The sequence below is a fragment of the Cetorhinus maximus genome, chromosome 29, assembly GCF_964194155.1.
Source record: "Cetorhinus maximus chromosome 29, sCetMax3.hap1.1, whole genome shotgun sequence".
Lineage (NCBI taxonomy): Eukaryota > Metazoa > Chordata > Chondrichthyes > Lamniformes > Cetorhinidae > Cetorhinus > Cetorhinus maximus.
This window is the reverse complement of record NC_135907.1, coordinates 15,215,549-15,230,360: the sequence shown is the minus strand read 5'-3', so window position 1 is coordinate 15,230,360 and position 14,812 is coordinate 15,215,549. Positions and strand designations below refer to the sequence as shown.

The window sequence follows — 14,812 nt, the reverse complement described above, 5'->3', positions numbered from 1 at the left end:
AATTAACATGAGGTACATATGAACTGACAGACAAACTGTTGTCGGGCACCCCACAGTGCACATCAGATGGCAGATGTGGTCAAGACAGATTCCATGGATGACTCAGCAATCCACCCGGATGTGAGTCACCAAATCTCATTAAAACTCTGTCTTCTTCACAAGGGATTCCAATTCAGCACTTTCGAAGATCTAGCCTCAGAACTCCCTCAGAGCCACTCCAACTCAGCCTGCCTCAACAACTGATCACCGCCCGCTAGTTTAATCTCTTCTTCCGAGACAGCGTTCCCCAGGATTCTGGAGACGGCTCGCAAGCATCTCATTACTGGCACAATTTCAGCTTTTTGCCAAGCAGTTAGCTTCAAGCTTCACCGAGCTGGCGCTGCCCCTAAATTTGTCTGAGCTCCAACGTTTCTCAGTTGCCCTGAGTGAATACTGCTTGTGGGCTCCCTTGAGCCCACTCTCAGCTGCACTGAACTATCAGTGGCTCCCAGGGTTTCTTTTAGCCCTCACCTTTTCCACTGCATGGAGTCACCAAACAGCTCCTGGACCTTCTCCTAAGCCCTAACCGCACAGCCAGCTCACAGCACTGTAGCCACCTGGACGCTCTTCTCTGACTGTCTCAAACTGACTGACCCTTGAGCTGCTCTTCACTGACCCTTGAGCTAATACGGGGAACCTATCACAGTGGGTCCGACACTTGTTACTAGGCAGGGATCAAAGTAACAGCACTGGTATATCCTGCTTAAATGTTGCAATGTCCACAGATGGTGGCCTTACATGGTACACGGGTTGAATGGGTTTCATAACAGGTTACAGGTTAGCTGTCACCAAAAATGTCATGTAGGAGTTTATGCAGCTTCTTTGGGCAGGCGCTACATTAATTTTGCTCCTGAGCAATTTGATGCCTCCCCTTTCTGCTGAGCTCCCAGCCTAACGTGAACTAGGAGCTCACTGGAATTACTGACCTGGAGGTGAGCCACAGGAGATTGGTGGCGTTAGCTTTCTTCTGCTCAGGCACACAGGAAACTTGCCAAAATCAATTCAGCCCCACCCAATTGTGCACAGACCAGAGAAAACCACGCTGTGAAATTTAGCGTATTCCAAACATACCAGTTAAAAATCATTCCATCTGCTGAAAAGCCAGGGAAATATGATTGCAAAGGCATTACCCCTGCTGATAGGAGGTCAGGGATGCAATGGGTAGTGTCCCTGCCTCTAAGCCAGAAGCTCTAAGTTCGAGTCCCATCCCAGGACTTGATGGCCAAAGAAGATATGTTTATAATGCAACCAAACAGGTTGAGTACCAACCTGCAGATCCTTCCAACACACGCCAACAGCAGGCGGTGAGAGCGGGAGAGATTCCTGGTCAGCCCATGTGATGGAAAGAAAGTTGGAGCCTCTACCATCACCATCCATAGCTCCAGACTACAGCGTGCATGGAAAAGCGCATGTTGCCACAGCAACTCGGACTTCCTGCGTGAACTGTAACACACAACCGCCATTCTCACTGAAGTTAGTGACCCTAATCCTATCCTTATCCACATTAGGGATGCAAAGTTTGTGTATCATAGTATGATACAGCACACGAACCAATCATTTGACCCATTGTGCCTGTGCTAATGCTTTGAAAAACTACCCAGCTGGTCTCAATCTCCTGCTGTTCTCTATAGCTTACAAGTACGTTCTTTATAAGCATATATCAAATTGTCTTTTCAAGGAGAATTGAAGCTGCTTTCCCCACTCTCTCAGGCAATGATTCCAGATCTCAACAACTTGATGCATAAAAATATTTCTCATCTCACCTCTGGTTCTTTTGCCAATCTCTAGTTACTGATCTTTCTTCCAATGGAAACTGTTTCTCCTTATTTACTGCATCAAATCCCTTTCTGATCATTGATGTACAATGACATCATTGGTCCTGAAGTTCTGTGGCAATGAGAAGTGCTGCAGTTCTTGTTGTAGTGATTTTGGTTGATTAATCCAACAGAAGATATGGCCTGCGACTCACTGGGCCTTGGCAATGTATTGCAGGAATACCAATCGCTCGAATGTGCCGACCACTATCTGGAGCTGGTTTCTGCGGGTCTTTTGGTCATTGGATTAATGCAACATTACAACTAGGATAGCTTATCTGAAGGGGATATGACCATAGAGTCAAAGCACATTTGTCTACTTAGTGTCTATCTATCTATCTATGTATCTATCTATCTATCTGTCTTTCTGTCCATTCACCTATCCATCTATCTATCTATCCCTTTATCTGTCTGTCCATCCATCTATCCCTCTGTCTATCTATCTATCTATTTATTTATTTATATATGTTTTATACATTCACGAGATGTGGACTTCGCTGGCTGGGCCAGCATTTATTATCCATCCCTAGTTGCCTTTGAGAAGGTGGTGGTGAGCTGATTTCTTCAACTGCTGCAGTCCATGTGGTGTGGGTACACCCACAGTGCTGTTCGGAAGTAAGTTCCAGGATTTTGACCCAGCGACAGTGAAGGAATGGTGATATATTTCCAAGTCAGGATGGTGAGTGACTTGGAGGGGAACTTGCAGGTAGTGGTATTCCCATCTATCTGCTGCCCTTGTCCTTCTAGATGGTAGTTGTCATGTGTTTGGAAGGTACTGTCTAAGGAGCCTTTGGTGATTTCCTGCAGTGCATCTTGTAGACGGTGTACACTGCTGCTACTGTGCATCGGTAGTGGAGGGAGTGAATGTTTGTGGATGTGGTGCCAATCAAGCGGGCTGCTTTGTCCTGGATGGTGTCAAGCTTCTTGAGTGCTGTGGAAGCTGTACTCATCCAGGCAAGTGGAGAGTATTCCATCACACTCCTGACTTGTGCCTTGTAGATGGTAGACAGGCTTTGGGGAGTCAGGTGAGTTACTCATCGCACAATTCCTAGCCTCTGACTTGCTCTTGTAGCCGCAGTATTTATATGGCTGGCCCAGTTCAATTTCTGGTCAATGGTAATTCCCAGGATATTGATAGTGGGGGATTCAGTGATGGCAATGCCTTTGAATGTCAAGGGGCGATGGTTAGATTCTCTCTTGTTGGAGATGGTCATGGCCTGGTACTTGTGTGGCATGATTGTTACTTGCCAATGGAGGCAATTCAAAGGAGGTTTACTAGATTGATACCTGGAATGAGTGGGTTGTCTTATGAGGAAAGGTTGGACAGACTGGGCTTGTTTCCACTGGAGTTTAGAAGAGTGAGGGGTGATTTGATTGAAGTATACAAGATCCTGAAGGGCCTTGACAAGGTGGATGTCTAAAGGATGTTTCCTCTTGTGGCTGAGTCCAGAACTAGGGGGCACCATTTTAAAATTAGTGGTCGCCATTTTAGGACAGAGATGAGGAGAATTTTTTTCTCTCAGAGGGTTGTGGGGCTTTGGAATTCTCTGCCTCAGAAGGTGGTGGAGGCGGGGTCACTGAATATTTTTAAGGCAGAGGTAGATAGATTCTTGTTAGGTGAGGAAATCAAAGGTTAGTGGGGTTAGATGGGAACGTGGAAATCGAAACGCAAGAAGATCAGCCATGACTTATTGAATAGCAGAGCAGGCTCAAGGGGCCGAATGGCCTACTCCTACTCTATTTCTTATGTTCTTATGCTCCATGCCACTTGTAAGCCAAAGCCCGAATATTGTCTAGGTCTTGTTGCATTTGAACATGGGCTGCTTCAGTATCTGAGGAGTCGCAAATGGTGCTGAACATTGTGCAATCATCAACGAACATCCCCACTTCTGACCTTATGATGGAAGGAAGGTCATTGATGAAGCAGCTGAAGATGGTTGGGCCAAAGACACTACCCTGAGGAACTCCTGCAGTGATGTCCTGGAACTGAGGTGACTGACCTCCAACAACCACAACCATCTTCCTTTGTGCTAGGAATGACTCCAACCAGTGGAGAGTTTTCCCCCCGATTCCCATTGACTCGAGTTTTGCTAGGGGTCCTTGATGCCACACTTGGTCAAATGCTGCCTTGATGTCAAGGGGAGTCACTCTCACTTCACCTCAGGGGTTCAGCTCTTTTGTCCATGTTTGAACCAAGGCTATAATGAGGTCAGGACCTGAGTGGCCCTGGCGGAACCCAATCTGGACGTCAGTGAGCAGGTTATTGCTAAGCAAGCGCCACTTGATAGCACTGTTGATGACCCCTTCCATTACCGATGTTTGAGAGTAGACTGATGGGGCGGTAATTGGCCGGGCTGGATTTGTCCTGCTTTTTGTGTACAGGGCATACCTGGGCAATTTTCCACACAGCCGGGTAGATGCCAGTGTTGTAGCTGTACTGGAACAGCTTGGCTAGGGGCATGTCAAGTTCTGGAGCAGAAGTCTTCAGTACAATTACCAGAATATTGTCAGGGCCCATAGCCTTTGCAGTATCCAGTACCTTCAGCCTTTTCTTGTTATCACGTGGAGTGAATTGAATTGGCTGACGACTGGCATCTGTGATGCTGGGGACCTCCGGAGGAGGCCAAGGTGAGATTATCCACCTGGCACTTCTGGCTGAAGCTGGTAGCAAATGCTTCAACCCTGCCTTTTGCATTGATGTGTTGGGCTCTCCCATAATTCTGGATGGGGATGTTTGTGGAGTCTCCTCCTCCAGTGAGTTGTTTAATTATCTTCCACCATTCACGACTGGATGTGGCAGGACTGCAGAGCTTAGATCTTGATTTTTGTCTGTCTGTCTGTTTGTCTATCTATCTATCTACCTATCTATCTGTCTTTCTGTCCATCGACCTATCCATCTATCTATCCAGCTATCCAGCTATCTATCCATCTATCTGTTTATCCATATCCATCTATCCATCCATCTATCTATCCCTGTCTGTCTGTCTGTCTATCCATCTACCTATCTGTCTATTTATCTATCTGCCTGTCTATTGTGCAGCAAAGCCCAAACCTGGAACTATTCCTTTAAGAATGATGTATGTGGAAAAATGTCAATCTTAATAGCACAATCCCTCTATTATTACTCCAATGCACATATGAATATATTATGATTTTCCATAAAAGTAGACATTGACTAGCTCAGATCGACTTACCTCCAGCCAGTCGTTATTGACTCTTTTTAGCAGATAGATAATGTCACCAGCTTTGAATGTCAATTCAAAGTCATTGGCCCCAGTAAAATCATAGAGAGCCTGGTGTGGAAGTGAAAAAGAAAACAGGCATCAGGACTAAAGAACAGCACCTCAAACCGAGATGTGATGCAAATAGACAGTACGAACATTTGTTATGGCACGTGGATGGTAAATGCAGAGCTGTTCAAATCCCAGAGGGAAACTTGAAACAACTGCCACAACTATTTTACAATTTGTACTTATTTCGAGATCTGAGCCCTGAATTCATGTAATAAGACCACCGAGTCTCATAGGTTTCTTACAAAACTAAATTAAACCTTTATTTATATAAAAAAAGGTTTTAAGCACATACATAGGTTTACAAATTACTACTATGATAACACCTAGCTCCCCTAGTTAATCTAACTTCCAGTTACACCTCCATTAAGGCAACAGTAAAACACAGATTTTAAAACCCAGGCAAAGGAACACGATACCATGGATAGTTAAATTCAAAGTGAGTTTTCTTCACTTCAGTTCTTGTAGCCAGCAACTTTAGGCTTAGAGGCTTCAGGTGTTTCATACCTGTTAGATCTTAGAATTCCTTCTTTCTTACACATAACCTTATCTCACATATACAGGTTTCTCCCTTTTTAATGTAAATTCCCATTGTCCCAATATGTCTTTTCAACTCTACTTTCCTAATAATAAAAATCTTTCATAGTACCAATTTTATCAGTGAGCTTTGGGAAAAATAAACACACTGTTTGGCTTCTTCTGGCTAAGTGTAACATTTCACCACCTCTTTTGAAATTCAAATTACTCTGGTTTATCTAAAAATGCAAATTTTTCCTTTATGCCTCACATTCTCAAACTTCATCCATATTTGCCTATTTAGCATTTCAAACCTAGCTTCTCTTCTGATACATCAAAGCCTTCAGACCAGCTTTCTCTAATTCAATTAAGTCTCTCTCACACACACACACTGACATACACACACAGACGCACATTATTGCTACTTTATAATAAATTCCAATAACATTATGAAAATTATTACATCTTCCTGACATTACAAAAATTGAAAGTGAACACTTGAGGTGGAGTAATCAAAGATGGATAGTGTTAGGCCTTCCTGTCTCTGCAATCTTTCCCAGCCCTCCAACCCATCCTAAACTGCCCACTTTTCTGACTGTGTTTCTTGTGCATCATCCCTTCCTTTGCCCCACCTATTAGTAGCCATGTCTTCAGACCCCACTTACTGAAGTTCCCTTCCAAAACCTATCTGTCTCTCCAACATCCAACCCTTTTCTTCCTTAAGACCCTCCTGATGGCTAGGTTTTGGTTAACCTTCAAATATCCCTTTATTTATAGCACAACATCCATTTTTGCCTGATTCTGCATCTGTTAAGTTCCTTAGGATGCTTTTCTACATTAAAGGCAGCAAGTTCAATCTTTGGTAGAGTTCAAACAGAGGTTTCTTCTTGTTCAACCGGGTGTCAGCCACACCCAGCAGACTACCATCACGAGGAGCCTTTAAGCAAGCAACAGAGAAATGCTCAAGGTTAAGGTTAGAGTTAGATTTGGGGATAGAGTTAGGTTATGGTTAGAGTTGGGGTTAGGATTAGGGTTAGGGTTAGAGTTAGGGTTAGATTAGGATTAGGATTAGAGTTAGATTTAGGGTTTAAATTAGGGTTAGGTTAGGGCTAGGGTTAGAATTAGGGTTAGGGTTAGAGTTAGAATTAGGGTTAGGGTAAAAGTTAGGGTTAGGGTTAGAGTTAGGGCTAGGGTTAGGGTTAGAATTAGAATCAGGGTTAGGGTTAATGTTAGGGTTAGGGTTAGGGTTAAAGTTAGGGTGAGAGTTAGGGTTGCCTGTTATTGAGCAAGCACATCGCAGCCTGGGAAAAGCCAAGAGCTGGAGATTTTCACTTCACACATGGCTGGCTCTCTGCCCATTGACGGACATGACTGCTGAGAAGCTCAGAAGCAGAGGGTCCTAGCCAAAGGCAAGGAACGTACAGGTTATCTGCTGTCTTTCTGACACCTCTGAGTAGCACAGGCCCAACGCTGTCCACATTGCTGGTAAGGTATGGACATGGCCCCTTTCAGAAAGACAGCTCAAATTCAAGTGCCCCAAGTGCTGGCCTCAAATGGGCAGGTGGCCTCTGAATGCTCAGCACTTTCCAAATGGCTGCTCAGCTGACGCACTTAACCTTTAACCCCATCTTTCATTATCCAATGTCCATTTGGCAAGAGAGTTTACACATGTGGATCCATCACTGGCTAAACACACAGCGACTCCACAGAACAGCTGATCCCAGCCCTGCCAGATTGCAGGATTTTTCGATGGTAACAATGCTGCCTTGTGGCATCAGGCTGTGAACTTGCTGCCTTTCCAACAAGCAACGTTATTGTTGTGGAGAATTGAGAAGGCAAATTATTATCTGAATTTATCAGCAAAGCTTTTAATCATTAAAATAAAACACATTAGTCAGATGTTTACTTCAATATAATGGATTTCTTTTGCACAGTCAAAATCCGCTCTTCATTATAACCTCGGGCGGAATTTTATGGTCCCTTCCTCTGGCGGGATTTTCCGATTCCGCCGACGTCAATGGGCTAGTGAATGGCTCGCTGCATTTTCTGGCCCTGCCCCCATTGCGATAAATAAAATTCCGCCCCTAATCTTTCTTATTCACCCATTTTGCAAGTCATTAAACAATAAGTGGTTTTTGGGTTCAGCATTCCCAACGTCTGCAGGTTCTCCTCCATTTAAGCCCCAATAAAGGCAGGGAAACACCAAATTTCATGATCCCAGCCGGTCCTCATGCCTGCTTTTAGAGAAGATTATTGAAAATGTTGGCCACCATGATTGTTCCTGGCAACTTGTTGGCATCCATGTTTGATCCTGGCACAACAGAAAGGCAGGTGGAAAGAGATGGTGGTGATAAAAATGGAGCCTAGGTCACATTTTTTTTTTCATTGCTTCGCGGGATATGGGCATCGTTGGCTAGGCCAGCATTTTTTGATCATGCCTAATTGCCCTTGAGTAGGTGGTGGTGAGCTGCCTTCTTGAATCGCTGCAGTCCAGGTGGTGTAGGTACACCCACAGTGCTGTTAGGGAGGGCATTCCAGAATTTTGACCCAGTGACAGTGGAGGAATGGTGATATATTTCCAAGTCAGGTTGGTTGGAGAGGTGGTGTTCCCATGCATCTGCTGCCCTTGTCCTTCCATGTATATTCATATATGTGTGTGTCACTGTAAGTGTTTCTATGCATTCAACGCATACATGTCTGTGTGGGTATTTGAGTGTGTATGCGAGTGACTGGCGACCTTAGGCAATGAGTGTGATACACTCTGTGGTCAAATAGTCAAGGATCTTCACATGAAGGATGACCACTTGAACCTAGGACCAGCACTGGAGCTGAGCTCCAGCAATGGTCAGGAGAGGAGGAATGAAAATCGGAGGAGACAGGGTTATTGGGACACCAAGGACGAAATAATTAACAGCCCATACCTTGGCCAGCTAATGCATGCATTAACTTGAATCTTCCAGCAAACCTACCTCTGCTTGGGGAACTTCTGATTTTGCATTCACGTGTTCCTTTTCTTTTTGGGATTTGCTAAGTGACAAATGAGGAATAATTAGTGTTGTAATAACATAATTAAGTTAAGTGCAATTCATTAAACAAAAAAAAGAATGAACTTAACAGAACAGATGAGGAGTGACAACAATTACAAGTGCCCCTTAGATACAAATGGATCAAATTACTCCACGTTTCAGAATTAGCTGGTTATTTTCCCCTTCTCTTTTACACACTGGCAAAATATAATGACATGCTTTTTTGAACTCCCCTGAAATGGTCTGACCTCTCCCCACCGCCCTCTACCAATTAGCCTCCACCCTCACTGCGGGACTTGAGCACAAAAATCTCAGCTGACGCTCCAGTGCAGTACTGAGGGAGCACTGCACTGTCAGCGATGCCGTCTTTCAGGTGCAACACAAGCCGAGGTCCTGAGCACTCTGTCAGGTGGAGGTAAAAGATCCCATGGCACTATTTCGAAAAAGAGCAGGAAGTTACCCCAATGTCCTCCCTGGCCACTATTCATCCTCAATCGATATCAACATTGCAAAAACAGATTATCTGGTCATTATCGTATTGCTGAGTCTGGGAGTTTGCTGTGTGCAAACTGGTTGATGTGTTTTCCTCATTACACTGACTACACTTCAAAATTACTTCATTTGACTGTAAAGTGCTTTGGGATGCCCTGAGGTTATGAAAGGTGCTATGCAAATATCATGGTGTTTGGAAAGTTGGGCGATTTGAAATTAAAATAAAGACTCCATGCCACTATTTGAAGAAGAGCTGGTGGGTCCTCCCCATGGCCCAGGTGCCCAAATGACTGCCAGTCCGTGTGGAGCCATACAGAAGGAAAGATTTGAATTTATATACCCATTATATACCCACCTTTCACAACCTCAGAATACTCCATAAAGCGTTTCATTGAATTAATTACTTTTGAAGTGTAGTCATTAGGGAAATGCCAACTTATGCACAGCAAGCTCCCACTAGCAGCAATGGCCAGGCAATCTAGTTTAGGTGTTCGCTGAGGGATAAACATTGGTCAGAATATCAGGGAGAACTCGCCTGCTCTTTTGTGAACAGTGCCTCGCGATATGTGACTCATTGGAATAGATGTGCTGTACATGGGGTAGTATAAAGGGTTAACAGATAGGATATGCTAATGTATGACATAGTTGATGATGTACCACTGACATCAGTCAGTCAGGTGTTAGACTCTCACTTGAGAGAGGTTGGAATCATGCCCAGGAGCAACGCGCCTACTCTGTAATCTGTTTAGGTGTAATATTAATGAACAAGTGTTAAGTGGATACCAGTGTATAACTACAGTCTAAGAGCCAAGTCCCACAGCTAGAGCGGGATGTTACGCTAGTGGGATTTTACGATCCCGCAGAAGGCAAGCGGACTTTTGAACGGCCTGCCCACACCGCGACAACGCCCATAAAATTCCACCCCCAGAGTTCAAAGTGGAAGGACCCGTCTCAGAACACACGGATTCTGAAAAGGCATTTAAATAAAGCGTCTCGAGACGAACTTGCATTTAACGCAAGCTTCCTCAAATTTTGTTTCAGTGCAATGACCGCCAAGTAACGGTGTGTGCGCCGACGGTAGGGAAGAAATCCAGGGCTCACGGAATGTTCAGTTACCACAGTTACTCACACTTTCCGGGTAATCGGCCTGAGTCTCCGTAGCGATCGTGGCACCCGCTCGGAATCCTCTAAGGTTTGATGGAAGAACATGCGGAGATCTTCATCAAGAAGAACCCAGACTGGCAGTTCAAGAAGCTTCTAGAATTCCATTCAACATTAGAAAATGATCAGCCCAGGAGGAAATAGCGTTCAGCATTTTACCATTGCACTGATTTTAAACCTTTATTTCACTAAAGAGGTTTCTCAGCCTTGACCTCCTTCCCACTGGCCAAAAGAGAGGTGGCTTAATTTAGGAAAGATTTGAACCCTGAGGTTGGAGGTTAGAGGTCAGACTTTGACCCAGTGCCATCCAGTCCCCAACACAAAGAGACGTGCATCCTTTCTGTCTCATCCCATTGATTTATCCCAGGGTTTGAGCACAAAAATCAATGCTGACACTGCAGTGTGGCACCGAGGGGTAGCTACCTTTGGATGAGGTGTTAAACGGGGACCCCATCTGCCCGCCCAGGTGGGTGTAATGGATCCCAGGGCACTATTTTGAAGACGACCTAGTGTCCTGGTCAATATTTATCCCTCAATCAACATCCACCAAAGTGGATTTTCTAGTCATTATCGCATTGCTGTCTGTGGGAGCTTGCTGTGTGCAAATTGGCTGCTGTGTTTTCTACATTACAACAGCGACTCCACTTCCAAAAGGGCTTCGTTAACTGTATGGTGCTTTTAGACGGCCAGTGGTCATGAAAAGCGCTATCCAAATGCGAGTCTTTCTTTTAGAATGCAAGTTCAAGAAATTAGGATGATGCTTTTTTTGAACCCACATCATATGACTAACACGTAAAAGGTGAGGTATCAGAGGACAGCCTGTGTCCAGGGAACTTACTGCATCACTGGGCAGAGTTTCCACTGGAGAAAACATTTAGGGGCAATTTTTTAGCCTGCCCCCGAAGTTGTTTGAACCATTCTGGGTGAACCTTTCTCACACCTTTTTCCACCTTCTATGCCTCTCTGAATAATCCCTCATGATGGCTTTCTGGTCTGGAAAGAAACCCAAGGGATCATTTTCACTTTTAAGCAGGGGTGTACAGAGGGTGGTTAAAGGTTGGCTGCCTATCATGCGGCCTTGTGCCCCTGCCAACAGTTAAAATTGGTTCCCAGGTCTCTCTCTAGTCTTTCTTCGTATCCCCCAAACTCTGGCACTCTGGATTAGCCTCTTGGCTCTTTCTGGCCCACCCCCCAGCTCTTCGATGTCCCCGTGATTTCTTGGTGACCAGAACTGGATTCGGTTTTCCAGGTACAGTCTGGCCAGGCCCTGTACAGTTTGGGCCATGACTCCCTCTCACCTGTATTTGATCGATTTGGTGACACGGTTCAACATTCTATTGGTTTATCAACTGCTGCGCCCCTTACCACAGGGAGAAATTGAGGCAAATACCCAAGATGCTTTCAAAAGGAAACTCGAGGAGCACATGAGAGAAAAGGGAACAAAATGTTAAGCTGAAAGACTGAGGCGAGGTAGATAGAATGGGAGAAGATCTGTGCGGAGTATAAACACCAGCACGGGCTGAATGATCGGTTTCTGTACATTTTATTTAATTCAATGTTAGGTATTCTATTGGTGGATTCTATTGGTGTCTATACAGCAGAGACCATAAGATGTAGGAGCAGAAGTAGGCCATTCGGCCCATCGATTGAGTCTACTATAGCTTCCTCTCTCTTCACCTTTAGCTATTTCAACACCATTCATATGTAGCTCATTTTTCCCTCCCTTCTGAAGCACTTTACACTTGTCTGCATTTAAGCTCATCCGCCATTGTTATACCTGCATGTTTTTTCACTTCATTTATGTTTTTTTCAAAATTCATTCATGGGCTGTGAGTGTTGCTGGCAGGGCCAGCATTTATTGCCCATCCCTAATTGCCCTTGAGAAGGTGGTGGTGAGCCGCCTTCTTGAGCCGCTGCAGCCCATGTGGTGTGGGTTCACCCACCGTGCTGTTAGGGAGGGAGTTTTCCAGGATTTCGACCCCAGCGACAGTGAAGGAACGGCCGATATAATTCCAAGTCATGAAGGTGGGTGGTTTGGAGGGGAATTTGCAGATGGTGGTGTTTGCAAGTGCCTTGTGGGTGGTGGACAGGAGTGTGGTGGGATACTCTTCATTCACTTGGATGAGTGCAGCTTCAACAACACTCAAGAAGTTCCACAACATTCAGGACTGAGCGGATACTTGATCAGCACCCCGCCCACCAGCTTATTTGGGTGTCAGCTACGACTCAGTGGGCAACACCCTTATTGCGAAGTCAGAAGGTTTGTGGGTTAAAATCCCACTCTGAAACTTGAGCACATGTTTGAGGCCGTACACTCCAGTGCAGCACTGATGGAGTGCAGTACCACAGTAAGTGCCAAATTCAGGTGACATATTAAACCATTGGCTCTGTCTACCTTCTGAGGGTGACATAAAAGATCCCATGGCACCCTCTTAAAAACGAGCGTAGGAGTTGTCCCTGGTGCCCTGTCCAACATTGAGCCCCAAAACCAACATTTCTTGAAATATACAAATTATCTGGTTATTTGTCTCAATGCCGCTGTGTGCAAATTGGCTGCTGTGCTTCCCACATCACATCACTTAATTGACTGCAAATTCTTTGAGGTGTCCTGAGGCTGTGAAAGGTGCTATAAAAATGCAAGTCCTTTATTTATGTTTACGCTTAGCTGTCTGAATCGGGTGTGGGGGGGTGGGGGACAATCTTAACTTAAATACCTGTCAGGAAATTTGAAGGGATTGGGTTTAACATTGGTTGAACCCAGTGAATTTAGTACAGAGTAACAATGGACAAAGTACATAATTACAGAATTGTTGCGCCGCAGAAGGAGGCCATTCAGCCCATCGTGTCTGCACTGGCTCTCCAAATGAGCATCGTGGCTGAGCGCCATTCTCCTGCCTTTTCCCCGTACCCTTGTACATTGTTTCCATTCAAATATTCATTTATTGATGGGGCGGGATTCCCGCCTGGCAAACTGGATTACAATCGCCCCAGCAATGTGTTCATAATCGCTTTTTTTCCTTATAATTCTTCCCATCTCGGATTCGGTTCCCTCCCAGTGTTCCCATACCCATCTGTCAAGGTTAAATCATTTCCAATCGCTTCCTCAACGTTCCTCATAAGTCTCTTTGTTCCTGTTTGACTTAGGGTCTCCTTCCCAGTCCTTTCAATTTTGAATGTTCCCAATCATTTATGGAAGAATATTGTTGCTTTGGTAACTGTCCATTTATAGAGGCAGAGGGCGGAATCTCGTGGGGACAACGAGGATCTCAGCCTCCAATCGGAGAGCTGGCCCGACCCCCACGCCACTTCTTTTCGAGATGGCCCGCCGCATCTTCTGCCTCTCAGGCACTTAACAGGCCAGTAGTAGGCCTCCTCCCAGGATCTAGAACCCCAGGGGTGAAAGCTCCGCCTGCCGAGAGCCGCCAGCCAATTAGAGGCCAACGGTGTGCAGCAGCGCCACTGGGGAGGCAGTGGCTGCTGCTGGTATGACACCCAACCGAGGACTCAGATCGAGGGGAGGCCCAGGCCTCAGAGATGAGCGATGGCGGGAAAGGGGTCGTGAGCTGGGCATCGCGGGGAGGGAGGGGAGGGGGAGTCGGCAGCAGGGCAGGGAAGAGGCTCTCGTTGGCCAAACCCCTTCCCGATGCCGGGTACCTTGACCAAATTCTGAGTGCCTTTGAACAAAGGACCCACCCCCCCCCACCCACCCCCGAGAGCCCGCAAGCAATACCAGAAGTGGCAAAATGATGCCCTTAATCAGGATGGACGTGGGAAGATGACAGCATCCCCATCCCCCACCATCCTGCCTGATTAAATGTCCCCCCTGCCACCAAATTCGGCATGGGGAGAGGGCACTGGATTCCACCCAGAGAATCACAGGATGATCGGAGGTGGTGATTCAGCCCGTCATGCCTATTCCAGCTCTTGAAAGAGGCATCTATCTAATCTGTCTGTCTCGCCTGCTTTTTGCCAACAGTTCTATAATTTTATTCCTTTTTCAACCCTGATTTCATGGGTGGATTCCAGTCTTCCAGGTGAGACGTTAAATGAAAGTCCCCATCTTCCCTCTCAGCTGGATATGAAAGATCACAGGACGATATTTTGAAGATGAGGAAGGGACTTCTCCTGGTCAATATTTATCCTTCAATCAAAATCACTAAAACAGATTATCTGGTCATTATTACATTGTCATTTGTGGGAGCTTGCTGTGCACAAATTGGTTGGCTGTGTTATCTACGTTGCGACAGTGATTACACTTTGGAAAGTCTGAAAATGGGTTTTGGGACATCCTGAGGTCGTGAAAGGCACTATATAAATGCAAGTCCTTCCCAAACTGTGAAAGTATATCGGAGAACACTGCTTTCCATCCCATATCCTTTCAGCTTTGAAATGATCCTCATGCACGTGTCCTTTAAGAACGTTGTTAGTTTTCCCAAGCCCTTTGCACGACCTGCACTGGGTCCAGTGATGTCAA

At 45.5% G+C, this 14,812-nt stretch overlaps 1 protein-coding gene across 1 annotated transcript in view; it reads right to left on the bottom strand.

Annotated features, from left to right (window-relative positions):
- The window catches only part of ncf4 (neutrophil cytosolic factor 4), a 56,590-nt gene that overhangs the window by 14,640 nt on the left and 27,138 nt on the right, over positions 1 to 14,812 (bottom strand). Inside the window, exons 5-7 of the mRNA XM_078531626.1 lie at positions 10,307 to 10,434; positions 8,629 to 8,686; positions 5,048 to 5,146 (exon numbers count right to left, since the gene is read on the bottom strand). Coding sequence (XP_078387752.1) covers positions 5,048 to 5,146; positions 8,629 to 8,686; positions 10,307 to 10,434 — 285 coding nt within the window. The remainder of the gene's footprint in view (positions 1 to 5,047; positions 5,147 to 8,628; positions 8,687 to 10,306; positions 10,435 to 14,812) is intronic.